The sequence below is a fragment of the Muscardinus avellanarius genome (assembly GCF_963383645.1).
Source record: "Muscardinus avellanarius genome assembly, chromosome: 16".
NCBI lineage: Eukaryota > Metazoa > Chordata > Mammalia > Rodentia > Gliridae > Muscardinus > Muscardinus avellanarius.
In genome coordinates, this window is record NC_137802.1 from 53,578,277 (window position 1) to 53,596,124 (window position 17,848).

At 50.0% G+C, this 17,848-nt stretch overlaps 1 protein-coding gene across 4 annotated transcripts in view; it reads right to left on the minus strand.

Annotated features, from left to right (window-relative positions):
• MPP3 (MAGUK p55 scaffold protein 3) overlaps window positions 1-7,066 on the minus strand; it is a gene marked incomplete at both ends in the record, with an annotated part of 31,052 nt that extends 23,986 nt beyond the window's left edge. The window contains 7 exons of one of the 4 annotated variants that reach the window (XM_080713729.1): window positions 483-568; window positions 2,102-2,183; window positions 4,150-4,287; window positions 4,504-4,584; window positions 6,362-6,439; window positions 6,666-6,784; window positions 7,018-7,066. In XM_080713729.1, coding sequence (XP_080569855.1) covers window positions 483-568; window positions 2,102-2,183; window positions 4,150-4,287; window positions 4,504-4,584; window positions 6,362-6,439; window positions 6,666-6,784; window positions 7,018-7,042 — 609 coding nt within the window. Of the gene's footprint in view, window positions 1-482; window positions 569-2,101; window positions 2,184-4,149; window positions 4,288-4,503; window positions 4,617-6,357; window positions 6,440-6,665; window positions 6,785-7,017 lie in introns of all 4 variants that reach the window. The other 3 variants (XM_080713727.1, XM_080713726.1, XM_080713728.1) reach the window with 3 other exon arrangements.
• Between the last annotated feature and the right edge of the window lie 10,782 nt (window positions 7,067-17,848).

Consider the following 17,848-nt stretch of genomic DNA (forward strand, 5'->3'; position numbering starts at 1 on the left):
AGAGCCACCGTGGGGCTTCTCACGATCTCAGCTGTGACTCAATCCCCCCAGGATAGGCTGTGGGAGTGGATTTCACCCCAGGCGCTCTCAGAGCTGGAAGCTGCTTTATCCTTTCCCAGATGTTTACATCCTAATGATAACGACTCAGAGGTTGAGAATCTCTATTTCTACAGAAAAGGAACTGAAATCCAGATAGCTTGTCCAAGACCACACAGTGAGAAACTGGCGGAACCTGGATTCAAGCTCAGGAACTAGAAGAGTCCGGAGGAAAAGGAGCTGCGGGTAGGGAGGATGACCGTCCTAAAGAGAGGGCTTGAGAGAAGCAGGGGACCGGGACTGCCAGTCCGCCTGTCCCTGGCCCCACATCCTGGGCCACCCGAGGGCCACCTTGCCTATCACTTTCTCATGTAAGCAGCAAGTCTGGGCCACAGTGGGCCTGGCTCAGAAGCACCCGCCCCATGCCAGCAGGATGCAGCACGGACCAGGATCTGACTGATCTCGTCGGGCCTCTTGTGCAGGACGGCGATTCCATTCACTTCTCGGAGCTCATCTCCAACGTGGACCAGGCCTAGGAGACACAGGCACCACCTGTCAGCACGGGAAGGAGCTGCAGCCTGTGCGTGAGGAGCCACTGCAGGGAGGTTGGAGGGTTAACGATGGATAGGGTTGTGGGGGAGGGAACCTGCTGCCTGCCAGAAGCCTCAGCATCCTGGGCGAGACCCCACCCCCACCCCCACCCCCAAGTACAAGCTGGCCGCTGACACCGAGATGAAGCTGTTTGTCCAAGACCATCCTGCTAAGAAATGATGGACAGGACGTAGACAGTCATTTTGGGATAGAAAGCTGTTCCCTTCTACTCCACCCTCTACGCTAGGGATATCATTAACTCTTCCTAGGTTACAGACATACTTCAAGATCAGCCCTTTTTTTTGTGATACTGGAGACCCTCATCCCTTTTTATTTTTTAGTTTAAAACAAGATCTTGCTAGGTTGCTAAGAGTTTCACTACATTGCTGAGGCCGGCCTTGAATTGGCAATCCTACAATCTCAGCCTTCCAAGAACTGGGATCACAGGCATGCACCTTCCTAAACCTTAACAAAGGAGTACTCAGGAGGCTGAGGCAGGAGGATCACAGGTTTGTGAATAAAGAATAAAATAGGGCTGGGTTAGAGTTCCAAGGTGGAATCCCCCTAGCTCGATCCCCAGGGCCATAAAAAAAAAAAAAAAAAAAAAAAAAATCCGAGCTGGACATGGTGGTACACACTTGTACTCCCAGCATTTGGGAGGCTGAGAGATAGGAGGACGGCAGTTCACGGGCAGCCTCAGCTACTTAGTGAGGCCCTTTGAAACTCAGTGAGACCTTGTTTCAAAATACAGAATAAAAAATAGGACTGGAGGTGTAGCCCAGAGGTAGAATGCCTCTGGATTCCATCCCCAGTACTGAAAAAAAAAAAAAATCTTAACAAGGAAACTCCTAGGCCACAACCAGGATGTCAGCAGGGTGTTAGACTCAGCTGTCTCCTAGCCTCTGCTTTAATGACAAGCATCCCTGCATGTTCAGGCCGTTTGCGACTCCCCTGGGCACTGGGCCAGCAGCAGCACTTGGGAGGGGTGAGAAGACCCCCCAGAGTTTAAAGGCAACATCCTACTATGCCAGGAGGTGTGCCGCCTCGCTCGGCAGTTCTTCCACACACCAGTGATTCTCAACCTGTTTTCCACCTAAACAAATCTGGGCCATGAACACCCCCCTCGGTACAAGCAGCTTGACAAGGCGACTGGAGGTGGCAGGGAAAGGTGTCATCCTGTCCCCAGCCAGGAATGCCCTAGCAAGCCCAAGCTATATGCTCAACAAGCATGGTCCTTGGACCAAGCCAATGCCCCAGACCCCTCCCGATCACCCCCAAGGACTCCAGGCCTGCTGTGTTTTCAATTAAAATTTCAACTGGGCTTGAAATTCCATCCCCGCTCTCAAAAACAAAGCACATCCCAAAGAGGTGACCTGACAGGAGGGGGAAGGGGCCCCGGAGCAGAAGGGGGAGGCTCTTCATGGGACAGTGGCCACCATCTCAGCCAGGCTGGAGGCGCAGTGCCACCACTCACCGCTCCGGTCTGCTGCGCCCCCTCGCATGATCCTGGCCACCACCACAGCCCCCGAGTGCTCATCCCGCCGGATGGTGGCACCCTGCATGGGAGCGAGAACAGGCAGGTTCCTACGAGGCAGCCCCAACCCTGGGGCCCAGTGCTGCCTCCTCCATCCCTCCATCTGCCGCCCGGGAGGGTGCATCAGTGGGGACCTTCCCAATGCCAGGACTCAATAAAACCACATCTCCCATTAGCCTAGCACCACGCTGTACAGTTTGCTTAGCACTATAACCCAGTGATATTTTAGATGAGTGATGGAGGCTCAGAGAAGTTAGGTATCCTCAAGGTCACCCGGAGAGAAGGACGGAAAGCATTCTGTGACACTGAATCCAGGCCTCTCTCTGTCACATCGCAGCCCTTGCCTCTTGCAAAGACATTCAATAATGAGGACAACATGTGCTGGCACATTCTCAACCCGCCTGGAGCCAATCGCAGTGTTCGCAGCCTTCTGTTGTTGCCGAGAGGAACCAATTATGCCCCCGCCAGAGCTTCAGGACCAAGCCGGCCCATGGAGCAGAGCAGAGATGACGTCAAGGGTAAGAAGGTGCTAATGAGCCCTGGATTTCCTGCCCCAGGTGAGCTGGACTGTGCCCGGGAGACAGGAAGGTAGCGGTAAGGTGGAGAGCTGAGCTCTAGAGTTGGACGGCCCTGGAGGTGAACCTAGTTCTGCCACTGACTAGAGCAAACATACGGTCTTAGCTAGGAAGCCCCTCATCCTCTCTAAGCCCGTGTATGGGGAGCATTTAAGTCCTCAGGTTGCTGCAGGGATTCCATCAGAGAATGCATACAAGATGCTTTGTGTTGCCGGGCGTGGTGGCGCACGCTTGTAATCCCCGCGCTTGGGAGGCAGAGACAGGAGGATCGCGCAGGTTCGAAGCCAGCCACGCGCACTGGCTTAGGAGACCCTGTTTCCAAATAAAAATGTAAAAATAGGTCTGGGAGTGTATCCCGGAGGTAGAAGGGCTTCCAGGAACCCCAGTACCACCAAAAAAAAAAAAAAAAGATGCTTCGTGTATAGTAAGTGCTCAAAAAACATTAACCATGTACTTACTGGCAGTACCTAAACACACATTTGTACACTTAATAGTAAACCGTTCCTGTCACCTATCTAAAGTACAGAAGATAAATACTGCTGGTAAGAGAGGCCATCCACTAAGCACTTACTTCTTGCCCCAGACCTACAAACTCTCCATCGTTCATTCATCTCTGAACTGCTGGCCCCCAACACAGCGGCTGCACAGGAGGGCTCCCGGGATGTTACCAACCCCCCGGCCAGCTGCCCCTTGAGCAGGTGCAGAGATAGAGGCAAAGGAGAGAGCCGCCTCTGCAGGCGTGCGCGGCTCATCACAGGTCAGCGGGTGAAAACGGAAACTCGAGAATGGCAGCTTGGTATTCCTAGGACAAGCAGCTGATGCCCTACACCACCGCCATGTCCCTCCCAGTCTGATAAACAGCCCTGTCACCGGGCCACTGAGCCAGCGCTGAACCAGGAGCCAGATGATAACCTGCCAGCTGGGAGAAGAAAGGCTGGTGCCCTGTGCTGCCTTGGTATTCAGAGCAGGGACAAGCGAACTTTTTCTGTACACAGCCAAATATAAATATCTTGGGCTTTGGGGGCCACGTGGTCTCAGCTGCAGCTACTCAACTCTGCCACAGTATGAATAGACATGGCTGTGCTCAAAAAAAAAAAAAGTATAAAAATAAGCTGTGGGCTTGGCTTGGAACTTAGGCTGAGTTTGTCGACTTCTGGTTCAGGGCATGATGATCCCAGCCACCCCCTTCAGCTGTGCAGAGTGTTTACTGTGCAGAGGGGGGCTTGGCCACACATGAGGGGGGCTGTACCCACCTAGGGAGAGAGGCACCCAGCACACAAAGCTGTGCAGCAGTAGCAGCAGCCCTGAGAGGAGGCTGCCACCCCCCTGAAGACTTCAGGAGGGTCCCTTGCCAGTTTTCTGGGTGGGGGTGAGATGCAGGGAAAGGGTGGAGAAGAGGCGGGCCCCAAGTACCAGGGGTTCCTTGTTCTTCACCAGACGCACAATCTTCACCGATTCCTCCTCAAAATCCTCGTCAATATTATCGGGCAGAGGGGGCAGAACAGGGTCAAAATTCTTCTGGGCCACAGTGTCGTGTACCATGAGCACAGCCTGTGGGAAAGCAAGAGGAAAGAAGGGCTGGCCCCGGGGCTTGCAGGGCCGAGGGGTCTTGGATCTCATGCCACAGAGACCAGCACCCCAGATGCCAGCGCTAGGATCCCTCATGCAGACTGAGTCCTCTCTGTCAGTCTCAGGACTGAGGCTCCCTCCCGCCCCCATCCCAAGAGACACGAGCATGTGGGTGGGCAGGGACTGTGGCGTGACTACCCTGAGGTGGGGGGTGGACAGCAGCTGCAGCAGCTCCCGCTCGTCACTGTGCACGGAGGCGGCCTGCAGCTCCTCCATCACCTGGAGGGAATGAGAGGGCATGCCAGTGGAGGCTGGGGAGGCCCTGGGAAAAAACCCTCCTCCCTGAGTCTCCCGGGAACAGCTGCAGCGTCCAGGGGCCCGTTGGACCCTCAACCAGCCCAGGACTGAGCCTCCAAGGAAATCCTGCCAGGGGTCGAGCAGGTCTACAAGGTAATCCTACTAGGGGCTGCCTTATGAAGGCCTACTGTGTGCTATGTGCACATTCTCAGCAAACCCTTACAACAGACGAGGCACAGTGGGCACTGCGATATTGCCATTAAGCAGGGGAGAATACTGAGGCCCAGAAAGATTTAACATCTGGCCCAAGGTGGCAAAGCTCCTAAGCAGCATGACAAGGAGCGCAGCGTGGCTTTGCCTGTCTGTGCTGTCTGCACCCTCATGCTGTGCTATTCTGTGGATGAAGAAAATGGGGCTCAGAAAACCTGGGTGACTTAAGGTCACAGAGCTAGTTAAAGACGGCACCAAGCCCGGGTGCTGGGTCATCTGTCACGCTCCCCATCACGCTCCAGAGAGGAGAAGGCTCAGGGGATCTGTGCCACAGGCTGCACCCCAACCTCGCCAGGCTACCTCCTGGGTCAAGTGAGTTATTCGGAAGCTGATCTTGGTCATCTGCCAGGACAGCTCTTCCCCATGTGACCCCAAGGACTAGGCCTGCAAAAAGTCAAGAAGCTTTGCCATCAAAAGTAAGAGGCCAGCCGGGCGTGGTGGCGCACGCTTGTGATCCCAGCATTTGGGAGGCTGAGACCTGAGACCGGAGGATCGCGGTTCGCGGACAACCTCAGCTACTTAGTGAGGCCCTCTGCAACTCAGTGAGACCCGGTTTCAAAATAAAGAATAAAAAATAGGGCAGGAGGTGTAGCTCGGAGGTCAAATCCCCTTGGGTTCCACCCCCAGACCCGCAAAAAAAAAAAGTAAGAGGCCAAGCCGGGCGTGGTGGCACACACTTGCAATCCCCGCACTTGGGAGGCTGAGAAAGGAGGATCGCACAGGTTCGAAGCCACCCTCAGCTACTTAGTGAGGCTCTCAGCAACTTAGTGAGACCCTGTTTCCAGATAAAGTATAAAATAGGTCTGAGAGTATACCCCAGAGATAGAATGACCCTGGGTTCCACCTCCAGTAGCACAAAAAAAAAAAAAAAAAAAAAGGTAAGAGGCCTGAGTCATTAGCCGGGCACGGCAGAGAATGCCTGAAATCCCAGTACTTGGGAGGCTGAGGCAGGAGGATTGCAGGTTCAAAGCCAGCCTCAGCAACAAGACCCTGTTTCAAAATTTAAAAAAAAGGCCCGGGGCGTAGCTAGGAGGTAGAATTCTTCTGGGTTCAACCCCCAGTACCAAAAAAAGAAAAAGAAAAAAGAAAAGCCTGAGCCATTAAGCAGGGACACACTGCAAGTGCCTTGACTTCCAGGCTCCACGCCGACCTTCTGAAGCACACACAAGGTGCTTCTTAGACCTACTCATCCCTCCAGTCCTCGGGACAGCTGGGGACCGCCAACGCAGCCAACGCTCTCCATCCACAGGAGCAAACAGGCTTGCTCCAGAACACACAGTAAGAAGCACTCCTGTGCACTGTCTCTGGGCCCAAGGCTCGTGAGTTCCCCCTCCTGTCAGGAGGCCCCGGGAGGAGGAAAAGGATGAGATGCCTCTTCAACTTGGGCTCCAGATGCCAAATGCTCCCAGACTAAGCAACCAGACGAGATGAAAGAGCCTTCCAGGGTGGGGAACGACATGGCCACCATAAGGAAAAACCTGGGACTTACGTCCTCCGCGAGGGCCACAGCGCTGTGCAGGACTGGGGTTGGACTTTGCCTCTCGTAATAGCGAAGCTTCTCATGAATCTGTAAAGACACCTGATTTCTAGTTTACCCAGGACACCACGCGCCCCACCCTTATCTGTGTCCACCCACAGCTGCAGGCAAGGACAAGAGGGCTGAGAAAGAAAGCCCTGCCTGGTGGGCTAGTGGAGGCCTTCAGGAGGCAGGGGCTTGGCTCGGATGACCTCCCAGGGCCACGGGCAGCGGGGAAGACCCGCTCCCCCGAGGGGCAGGTGGCGCGGTACTTCACCTTCATGAGGTAACTGAGGCTCTTCTCACTGAAAACATCTCTCAGGAAGCCCATCTCCTCCTTGTGGTTGGAGTCAGGCCTGAGCTGAGAGGTCAGCAGTGCCAGAGTCTCATGCAAACCTGAGGGAGGAGTAAGAAAACAAGGTCTAGTAAACGCAGGGGAACGTCCTGCCCCTGGGGGCCCTGCGTGGACCCTGGGACAACCCTTCAGACCTGCCCTGGGGACATCCCCAGAGTGTGTGGGCAGGACCACAGCCAGAAGCAGCCCAGCAGCAGCCTGGTCTCTTTCCAGCCCTGGGCTGCCAGGCTCCGGTCCAGGGCTGTGGCAGCCCAGGCCATGAGGGGACACTCACCCGAGTCCTCGGAGAGCACCGGCATGCCTGTGCCCGTCAGGTCTCAAGCTCTCCCTGTGGATTGGGGGTGGAGGGGAGCACAGTCACTCAACACTGACTACATACACATCACCTGGGCACGTCTAGGACCACTGTGGAGAGGGATAACAAAACACTGCTCACTTTTTTCAGAGAGGAAGGATAGAAAACTAAGACGTGTTGAGCGTCCCCAAAACACCAAGCATTCTGCTGGGTGAGCTCATACGCGGTTTCAGAACCCGCACAAAGGAACGGACGCCAATGTTCCCATTTAACTGATGACGGAAACAGAGGCTCGGAGGAGTTCAGTAAGTAACTTGTGCTCAGGATTCGTAATCAGAGGGTGGGTTCTTCCAGGGTGCCCTAGGGGCCCAGCGGCCCTGCCTGACGGAGGTGCTCTACCCCCAGCACCCCCTCCGCTGCTGCCTCCTAAGGGGCCTTGCTCAAGTGCCAGGCGCAAGGGCCCTTCAAGAAGCCAAGGCTGGGCCTACGAGCCCCCTTACCCTCCACCTCAAGCCGCAACCCAGAGAGAACCTCCAGAATGGAAGGCAGAGAGGTGGCGAAATGCTTCGGCTATGCTGGAAGGGGGGCCCTATCTCGGGACACCCCCCCCCGCCCCAGTGTGCTCTGCAGCACGTGGACCTCAAAAAGTCCTCCTCGGGAAGGGGACAAGGAAGAGTCATGATTCATTCATTCCGCAAACATGGAGCCAGCCCGCAGCGCCGAGCACCACGACACTACACGGCAGAAGAATGGTACCCGGGCCCTCCCGCCCCCGCCCCGCCCGCCGGACTCACCCCCTGCGGCTTCCAGCTGCGCCCGCCCCCCGCCCGCGGGCAGACTCCGGGTCTCTTTTGGAGGAACCTGTGGGACCCACGCGGCGCGGGGAGCAACCGGGGGGGGGCGGGGGGCCGGGGGCGGGGCGCGCGGCGCGGGGGCGCGGGAGGAGCGCGGCGGGGCCGGCGGGCCGGGGGCGGCGCCGCAGCGGGGACCCGGGGGGCCGCGGGGCTGTGGGGCACCGAGGGGCGGGCCTCGGCCCCTCCCGCCACGGCGCCCGCGCCGCTCCCTACCTCGTCTCGCCGGGATCCCCGCTCCGAGAGCGCGAGCCGCGCGGGAGCCCCGAGCCTCGGCCGCCGCTGGCTCCGCCCCCGGGCCCCTCCCTGCCAGGCCGGGCGGGGGGCGGGGCCGGGCGGGGCCGGGGTGGGGGCGGGGCCTGGGTGGGGGCGGGGCGGCCCTGGCGTGAGTCCCCGCTCCCCGCCCCCGCCCCGCGAGGGCAGACACCTGCTGTGCGGAGACTCGGATTTTGCAAACCTTGATGGAGCGCCCTCCAAGTGCCCGGCGCGGGGCCCGGGGCTCGGGCTTCAAAGGCGATGGAGGCAGAGTCTGCGTCTGGAGAACTCCCCAGCCCGGCGGGGAGGGCCGGCCAGATGCAAGGGCAACCCGCTGTAACAATGCGACGTGCGGAGAAAGATTTATCGGTGCACGGTGCGCCGGGGGCGCGGAGGAGGGGGCGGGAGCGGGCGGGCTGCCGGGTGTAGGGCTGGGGCTGCGACCAATGGGGTGGGGGCTGCTCCAGGGTGATGAGCTGTGAAATGGCCACCTCGGTCGCACTTGCAGGCACTCTTGAGATCACTTCGCGTTGGGTTTGGTCCCCGAGATAGACACCGTTCTTACTGTGGTTCTACGACCGGGGCTCCGGGTGGAAAGAGGGCAGGAACCGCTGGACGAGTGAGCAGGCGGCTGTGGATATTCGAGAGGGGGCTGGGGGTGCATCCCCGCCACTCAACCCCCAAAGCCAAGAACAGCGCCGCACATGAGGAGAGGGGTGGCCCCCGCGACTCAGTCGGGTAGGAAATGAGTGGACGACGGGCCTGCACACCCTGCGGGGACGGGGAGCCGCTGAGAGGCAGCAACGTCACGGGGACATGACCCCTCATTCCTCAAAAATGACTTGCACCAGTGCCCTTCAAAATGTAATGTGTCCACGAGTCGCCTGGGACTTGTGGGGCCAGAGTGGTGTGAGATTTTGTATTTCTGACAAGATCCCTCTGGTCTGCACACCACACTTTTACAAAAAGCATGGGCTCTAAAAACCCTGAGAAGTAGACTTCATCAAATTTTAAAATACGTACTTGGGAAGCTGAGACAGCACGATTGCAGGTTCAAGGACAGCCTCAGCAAATAGCGAGATTCTCAGCAACCTAGCAAGACCCTGTTTCAAAATAATATTTAAAAATAGGGCTAGGCATGTTAGCTCAGGGGTAGAATGGCTCTGGGTTCAATCCCCAGTAACACACACACACACACACACACACACACACACACACACACAATTTATGTTCATCCAAAAACAAGTATCAAGAAATAGGTAGCTGAACACGGTGGCACACACCTGTAATCCCAGCATTTTGGGAGGCTAAGGCAGGAGGATTCCAAGTTCAAGGCCAGCCTTGGCAATTTGGCAAGACCCTGTTTCCAAATAAAAAGGGCTAGAGGTATAGCTCAGTGATAGAGTACCCCTGGGTTCAATGACCATTACCAGATAGAAAGAAAGCCAGGTGTGATGGCACACCTGTAATCTCAATGCTTGAGAGGCAGAGACAGACGGATCATAGGTTCAAAGCCACCTGAGCCACTTAGTGAGGCTCTCAGCCACTTAGTTAGACCCTGCTTCCAAACAAAAATAAAGTAGATAGGAGGTAGAATGCCTGTGTGTTCAATCTAAAAGGAAGGAAGGAAGAAACCACAGGCTGGGAAGAAATAGTCATATATATCTTAACAAAGGGCTTGTCTCAGAATAAAGAACTCCTGCAACTCAGTAATAAAAAAGGCAGTTAGCTGGGCATGCATGGTGGTGCACATCTGTAATCCTGGTACTTGAGAGGCTGAGACAGAAGAATCACAGGTTCGAGGCCAGCCTCAGCAACTCATCAAGATCCTTAGCAACTTAGTGAGACTCTGTTTCAAACAAAAAATAGAGCTGGGGTATAGCTCGGAGGTAGGATGCTTCTGGGATCAACTGCTAATAGTAAAAATAAAAAGGCAATCAACACACCCCCCCAAAAAAAATGGGCAAAAGGTATGAACATACAATTCTTAAAAGAAGATATACAAACAACTTATATGCATATGAGAAAGTATTCATCCTACATTTTCATCAAGGGAAATGCAAAGTGAAATCTCTCTAGGTTTCTGATGCCATAACAAAATACCATGTCCTGGGTATTTTATAAATAACAGACATGTATTGCTTACTGTTCTTGAGGCTGTAAAGTTCAAAGTCAAGGGGCAGCAGGTCCAGTGTCTGGTGAGGGCAAAGATGGTGCTGTATGGGTGTCCTCACATAGCAGTAGAGATAGAAAGGCAGGAAGGGATGATGACACCGTGCCCTCACATGGTCAAAGGAGCCAAGCAGACCAGGCTGTTCTCTTCAAACTCTTCTACAAGGGCCTTAATTCTACTCAAATGTCCATTAACCAGTGAATGACTAAATTGTGGTAGATAGGTACAATGATATATTTTCTCATCAATGGAAAGAAACAACTCTTCAAAGATTAGCCCCACCAGGCAACAACACGGGTGTCACAGTATATTACACTGAGCCTGCGACAAGGGAAACTGCTCTGTTCTCTGAAACTGACCTTGCGGTGCAGCGGCCTCAGAGAGAGGGGAGCAAGATATACAGCCCCCTAGAGCCTCGAGCAGCTGGCTTCTCCAAAGTGCGCCAGGCCTCGGGGTCCATGAAATGGGATCATCGCCTTCAGTGCAGACACAGTCTAGTCAGTGCCCCCTGGACTCAGAAGCCCAACAGGTGAAGAAATGGAAATCTGGAGAATAATAATAATAATCATAACAACAACAATAATAGTAATAAGTGTTAAGACAACTACTATTGGTGACTTTTTGTTTGTTTGATTTTTGCGGTACTCGAAATAGAACCCAGGAGCATTCTACCTCTGAGCTACACCTCCAGCCCTATTTTATAACTTTTATTTTTTTAAATTTTTCTTCTTTTGTGTGTATGGTTGGGGGATGGGATCCAGGGGCATTCAACCTCAGAGCTACACCTCCTGCCCTATTTTTTATTCTTTATTTTGAAACAGGGTCTCACTGAGTTGCAGAGGGCCTCACTAAGTAGCTGAGACTGTCAGCGATCCTACGGTCTCAGCCTCCCGAATGCTGGGATTACAAGCGTGCGCCACCATGCCTGGTTTATAATTTTTATTTTGAAACAGGGTTTTGGTAGGTTGATGAGAGTTTCACTACTTGCTGAGGCCGTCCTTGAACCTACACTCCTCCTGCCTCAGCCTCCCAAATACTGGGATTACAGGCTTGTGCCACTATGACAGACTGGAAACAGAAAAAGAAAAGAGCTAGATCCCTACCTCACCCCTCACACCAAAACACTTCCCTGGTGGATTTAGTTTTATAAACTTGCAGTGAGGGAAGCCTTTCTAAGCAGAATCCAAACCCAAATCTGTAAATAAAAAGGATATATGTGGCTAAAATACAAATTATAAAATGTAAACACTGTTATTTTAGCAACATAACATAATTTTGTATGCAGTATGATAAAGTTAAGTTCCTTACTTAAGACTTTATAAAAATCAGCCGAGCATATGCCTGTAATCCCAGAACTTGGGAGGCTGAGATAGGAGGATCACAGGTTTGAGGGCAGCCTTAGCAACTTAGCAAGACCCTGTTTCAAAATAAAAAACAAAAGACTGAGGGATTTCACTCAGAGGTAACAAGCCCCCTGGGTTCAGTCCTCAATATTCCCCCCCAAAAAATTATTTATGCAAATTAATAAGAAAAGATGAAAAAATAGAAAACTAGCCAAAAAAGCAGTCAGCTACAAAATAGACATACAAAAAAGATGCACAAACTCACTTAAGGTCAAAGAATTCTAAGCCAGGCACAGTGGTACAAACCTTAATCCCAGCTCTTGGGGGGCTGAGGCAGGAAGGTGGCAAAATCAGAGCCAACCTTAGGGCAACACTGTCTCAAAATAAAACCAAAAGGACTGTGGAAGCAGCTCAGTGGTAGAAACCTTGCCTTCATGCTGAGGCCTCAGGGTCAATCTCCAGCATGGAGAGGGGGGAAAAATCTAAACTGAAATAGAAAGCAATGTCCCTTGTCTATTAAAACAAAAATGTTTAAATTTGTTGGCTGTGAAGGACGTGAGAACAAAAACCGTTTTACACGGTTGGAAGGAAAGCTAGTTGGTGCAAACTTTCAGTGACAACTGGCAATATTTGTTAAAGTTTTAAAGTATACATGTCTTTCAGTCCAGGGGATATTTGAGCAAGCAGGTTGGTAGAAAATACAAGCAGAGAGAGGAGAGTGGGAGTGGGAGCAAGAGAGAATGAGAGAGAGAGAGAGAGAGAGAGAGAGAGAGAGAGAGAGAGAGAGAGAGAGAGAGAGAAAAAGAAAATGAGCGCTCTCTGAGCCAGAGAGCTGAGTCCCACACCAGGCAAGTGTTGCAGGAACAGAATTGGCCTAGATGGCAGGGAGCCCAGGACCCAAGTCTCTGGGTCACCGGGCTCCCTCCAAATGGAGCAGCAGCAGCAGAGGTCACAGGATGCTGAGCTGGCTCCCTGAGGAAGAGTGAGTCCTGGATGTGTAGACCCGAAGAAGAGAGCTTAAGAAGCTCTCTTTATCTGGAAAAGATAAAATGCCAACTGTCCTTGAAGAGGTGACAGAAAGAATCTGCCTCAGGCTACAGGTGCAGCCTGGTTGGTTTGGCGTGGAGCCCAGACACCAGAGGGAACAAGGAATCTTTCCAAGAGGAAAACTGGGCTCCGTCCCAGAGCCGCGCAGAGAGGTGAGTCAGGCGAGGGTGAAGCAGGCTCAGCCCCGCGTCATCTCCATGAGAAGTGGTGGGGAAGCACTGCGCATTTTTTTTTTTTTTTTTAGTTTCTTGCAACTTTTCTTATGGTTCATGAGTGTTATTATCCCATCTCTCTTTTTTTAAAAAAAAGTTTAGTACATGAAATAGAACGCACACACAGGAAAGCAAACAAAGCAACTCCACCAGTTAATAAAAGCTGAACACCAATATAAGCAAGACCCAGGCAAAGCAATAGACATTGCCAGCCAGCTCCCAGAATCCCGCTGGAGCCCCTAAAAGACCCCAACACCTCCTCACCAAGGCACCCTCTACCCTTGTATAGTGACACATCCCCATCCAGGCTGTGCTTTATGGCTTCACTGTCCTGTTATGGTTTAGATCTGGAAAGCCCCCCCACCCCAGAGAGCTCGGTGTTGAAAGCATGTCCCCCAGAGCAGCAGGGCTCCGAGGCGGGGCCGAGGCCTTGAGGACTAGGTCAGTCCCTGGCTGCCCCCCTCACTGTCTCAGCTTCCAGCTCTAAGCGCTGAGCGGCCTTCCCCCACCATGCCCTGCTTCACGATAGACCTGCCTTGGAGCCAGCCGGCCGTGGACTGAGCCTCCCAAAACATGAGCTAAAACTCTAAGTTGTTCTCCTCAGGGATTTCGGGCTCAGTGACGAAAGAGCCGACACACCCTCCCAGTCTGCGCCGCACAGCACCCTGCCATTTAGTTTGGTCTTTGTTAGACCCCATCAGTGAACGCACACAGCATTCCTGGCTTCCTTCATTCTCTTTTAGCTTCCGTTCACCATGTATCCATGCCGTCTGTGATGCTGCTGATTTTTTTTTCCCAGTCTGTGGGTCTTTCTATTCTTTGTTTGTTGGTTGGTTTGGTTTTGGGGGGTTTTCTTTATTTCTTTTTTTTTTTTTTTTGGTGCATTATAGTCATACATCTTGATCATCTTGCTGGGGTACAGGATGGTGGAGGCAGACATGCACACATCTCTTCCTCAATTCCCACCCCATTCTCTCTCCCCTCCCTCCTTCTCATGTTTGACTTCGTGATTGACTTCGATATGTTTGTGAATGTATGCCTTGTACATTAGGACATTTTTCTCTTTCCCTCTCCCATCCCCCTCAGTTAGGTGGGCTGATTTGCTCATCTATGGTACTTTTTTTATTTTTTTTGGTAGTACCCAAGGACATTCTACCTCCAAGCTACATCCCCTGACCCATTTTTTTATTCTTTATTTTGAAACAGGGTCTCACTGGGTTGCAGAGGGCCTCACTAAGTAGCTGAGGCTGCCCACGAACCGCGATCCTCCGGTCTCAGCCTCCCAAATGCGGGGATTATAAGCGTGCGCCACCACGCCCGGCTTCATCTATGGTTTCTCCTTCTTCATCTAGAGTTCCTCCCATTTTCTCTCTAGCTTCTGCATATTAGGGAGAGCATTCGATTTTTTACTTTTTGTAACTGACTAATCTCAATATAATGTTCTCCAGTTCCATCCATTTCCCTGCAAATGACAATTTATTTTGTTCTTCTTCATGGCTGAGTAAAATTCCATGGTGTACGTATCCCATAGCTTTGCAATCCATTCATCTGTTGATGGACATCTTGGCTGGTTCCATAGTTTGGCCATGGTGAATTGTGAAGCTATGAACATAGATACACATGCATTAGGTAGTTTTGTTTCCATTCTTTTTGGTAGATACCTAGAAGTGGTATTGCTGGATCATATGCTAGGTTCATTTATATTATTATTATTTATTATTATTATTATTAATTTTGACACTGGGGATTGAACCCAGAGGCATCTGCCTCTGAGCTATACCCCCAGCCCTATTTATTTATTTATTTATTTATTTATTTATTTATTTATTGCATATGTGGTACTAGGGATTTAATTCAGAGGCATTCTACTTTCAAGTTATACGCCCAGCCTGACTTTATTTCTTATTTGAAAACAGGGTCTCGAGCCGGGCTTGGTGGCACACGCTTGTAATCCCACCTAGCATTTGGGAGGCTGAGATAGGAGGATTGCAGTTTAAGGACAGCCTCAGCACTTAGCGAGGCCCTTTGCAACTTAGTGAGACCCTGTTTCAAAATAAATAATTAAAAAATAGAGTTGGGGCTGGGCGTGGTGGCACACGCTTGTAATCCCCGCGCTTGGGAGGCAGAGACAGGAGGATTGTGCAGGTTCGAAGACAGCCGCACTGGCATGAGACCCTGTTTCAAAAATATAAAATAGGTCTAGAAATGTAGCCCAGAGGTAGAAAGGCTTCCAGGAACCCCAGTACCACAAAAAAAAAAAAAAAAAAATAGAGCTGGGCTTTGCTAAGTTACTGAGTCTGTCCTGGAACCTGCAATCCTCCTGCCTCAGTCTCCCAAGTACTGGGATTGCAGGTGTGCGTCACCACGCCCAGCTTATGACATTTTTTGATGAACATTTCAGTTTTAACAATCTACTTTATCAGTCTTTCTCTTCATGGTCTTGGCTTTCTGTGTCTTGGCTTAAGAATACTTTCCCTACCCTAAGGCCATGAGGATATTCTATACTATACTCTAAAAGTTTTATCACTTTTATCTTTTACATCAGTTCGCTAATCCACCTAGAATTTATTTTTGTGTAAGACGGGAGGGGGCACAGATCTCGCTGCATATTGTTTTGTGGATAGCTAAGTGTCCCAGTACCACTTAGAGACCATCCTTCCCCAGCTCCTCAACGGGGCTGTTTTATCACATATCAAGCATCTATGCTGTACCACCTCCCTTAGACCAGGACAGGAGGGGCCTGGGCCTGGGGTCACAGGATTGAGCACCTCAAATATTATACACACAAAATAAATGAAAAGCCAGGTGTGATGGCGCACGTTTATAATCCCAGCACTTGGGAGGCTGATATAAGAGATCAGAGGTTTGCGGCCAGCCTCAGCAAATAGTGAGACTTTCATCAACCTATCAAGACCCTGTTTCAAAATAAAAAATAAAATAGGGCTGGGATGTAGCTCAGAGGGAGAATACCCCTGGGTCCAACCCCCAGTACCAACACACACACACACACACACACACACACACACACACACACTAAAATTATTTATTTCATTATTTTTTTTCTTTTTTTAAAAAATTTTTATTGGTGCACTGTATTCATACATCATAGTGGGATACAAACTTTTGTAGACATACATGCACGCATCGCCCAGTCAGCCCCCACCCGATCCCCACCCGATTCCCTCCCCATCCCTCCCTCCCATGCTTGGCTTAGTGGTTGACATCTAGTATTATAGCAATTTATCCAAAATTAAAGATGATAATCTCACATAACAGTTTCATTTGTCTGATACCAACCTTCTGATGACTTAAAGATAACATTTCAATATTTCTTTTTACTTTCTTACCAGAGAATATTTTTCCTATTTTTTTTAGGTGAAACTATCATATATTTATATATTTATTTTTCAGAAAAAAAATCTATCCTAATATGGAAAATGGACTCTAGATACCCAAAACGATCTTGAAAAAGAACAAAGCTATAAGATATATATTTTCTGATTTCAAACCATATAAAGCTACAATAATTGAAAAAGTGTAGTTCTATTCTAAAGGCAGATATATAAACCATTGGAGTTAAATAAAAGCCTAGAGCTAAATTCTTCCCTATATTGTCAAGTTATTTTTGACAAGGTTTCCACAAACATTTGGTGGTGGAAATAATAATCTTTTAACTAAATATTGTTGAAACATAATAATTACATGGAAAAGAATAAAGTTGGACCCTTACCTAATCCCATATACAAATATTAACTCAAAATAGATAAAAGACCTAAATATAAATCTTAAGACTATAAACTTTTAGGAGAAAATCTGGGTCATAAAACCTCACAACATTGAAATTGGCAGTGATTTCTTGGATATGATTTCAATGGCACAGGCAACAGAAGAGTATACAAACTCCCTAAAAAATAAAAAAATTATTGTATATCCAAAGACAATGTAAACAGAGTTAACAGTTACTAATAGAATGGGATAAAATATTTCCAAATGCTATATCTGAAGGTATATTAATATTCCAACTAGAAATCCTAAAAATTAACAACAATAAAGGCAAACAATACAATTTAGAGATAGGTAAAAGACTAACATAAATAATGAATCTCCACAGATAACCAATCTTAGTTGTCTGTTGGATGGAAAATCTTGTTTCTCTGGTTCTGGTGTGTGTTACCTATTTCTTCTTTGTAGTTAATCTCTTTGAATATTTTCTCTAGTGCTGGTTTTGAAGACATAAATTCCTTCAGTTTCTGTTTGTCATGGAAGTTTCTTATTTCTCCATCTAATTTGATAGAAAGTTTTGCTGGGTAGGAAATTTTTGGCTGGAAGTTGTTTTCTTTCAGAGTTTGGAATATGTTACTCCAAGCCCTTCTGGCTCTCATGACTTGGTTTGGGAAGTCTGGAGTGATTCTAATTGGTTTGCCTCTGAATGTCACTTGGCCCTTTGTTTTTGTTGCCTTTAAGATTCTCTGCTTGGCTTCCACATTGGTCATTTTGACAATTATGTGGCGTGGGGATCCTCTTCTCTGATCCTGTCTAAAGGGAGTTCTATAAGTTTCCTGGACCTGTGTATCAACCTCTTGCTCTATGTTTGGAAAATTTTCTGCTATTACTTCCTTGAAGAGATTGTTGATCCCTTTGGTTTCACTTTCTTTTCCTTCCTCTATTCCAATTATTCTTAGGTTAGCTCTCTTAAAATGGGCCCATATTTCTTCAATATCAGATTCCTGCTGTCGGATATTTTTTCCTAGATTAGAAACTATGCGTTCATTTTTGGAATGATCATCTTCTAAGAGCGAGATTCTGTTCTCCATGTGGTCTAATCGGTTGTTTGTGCTTTGAATTGAGGCCTTTACTTCATTAATTGCATCCATCTCTTTTTGGCTCTCTCTGAGTTCTTTTCGAAGCACCTCTATTATTTCTACAGTT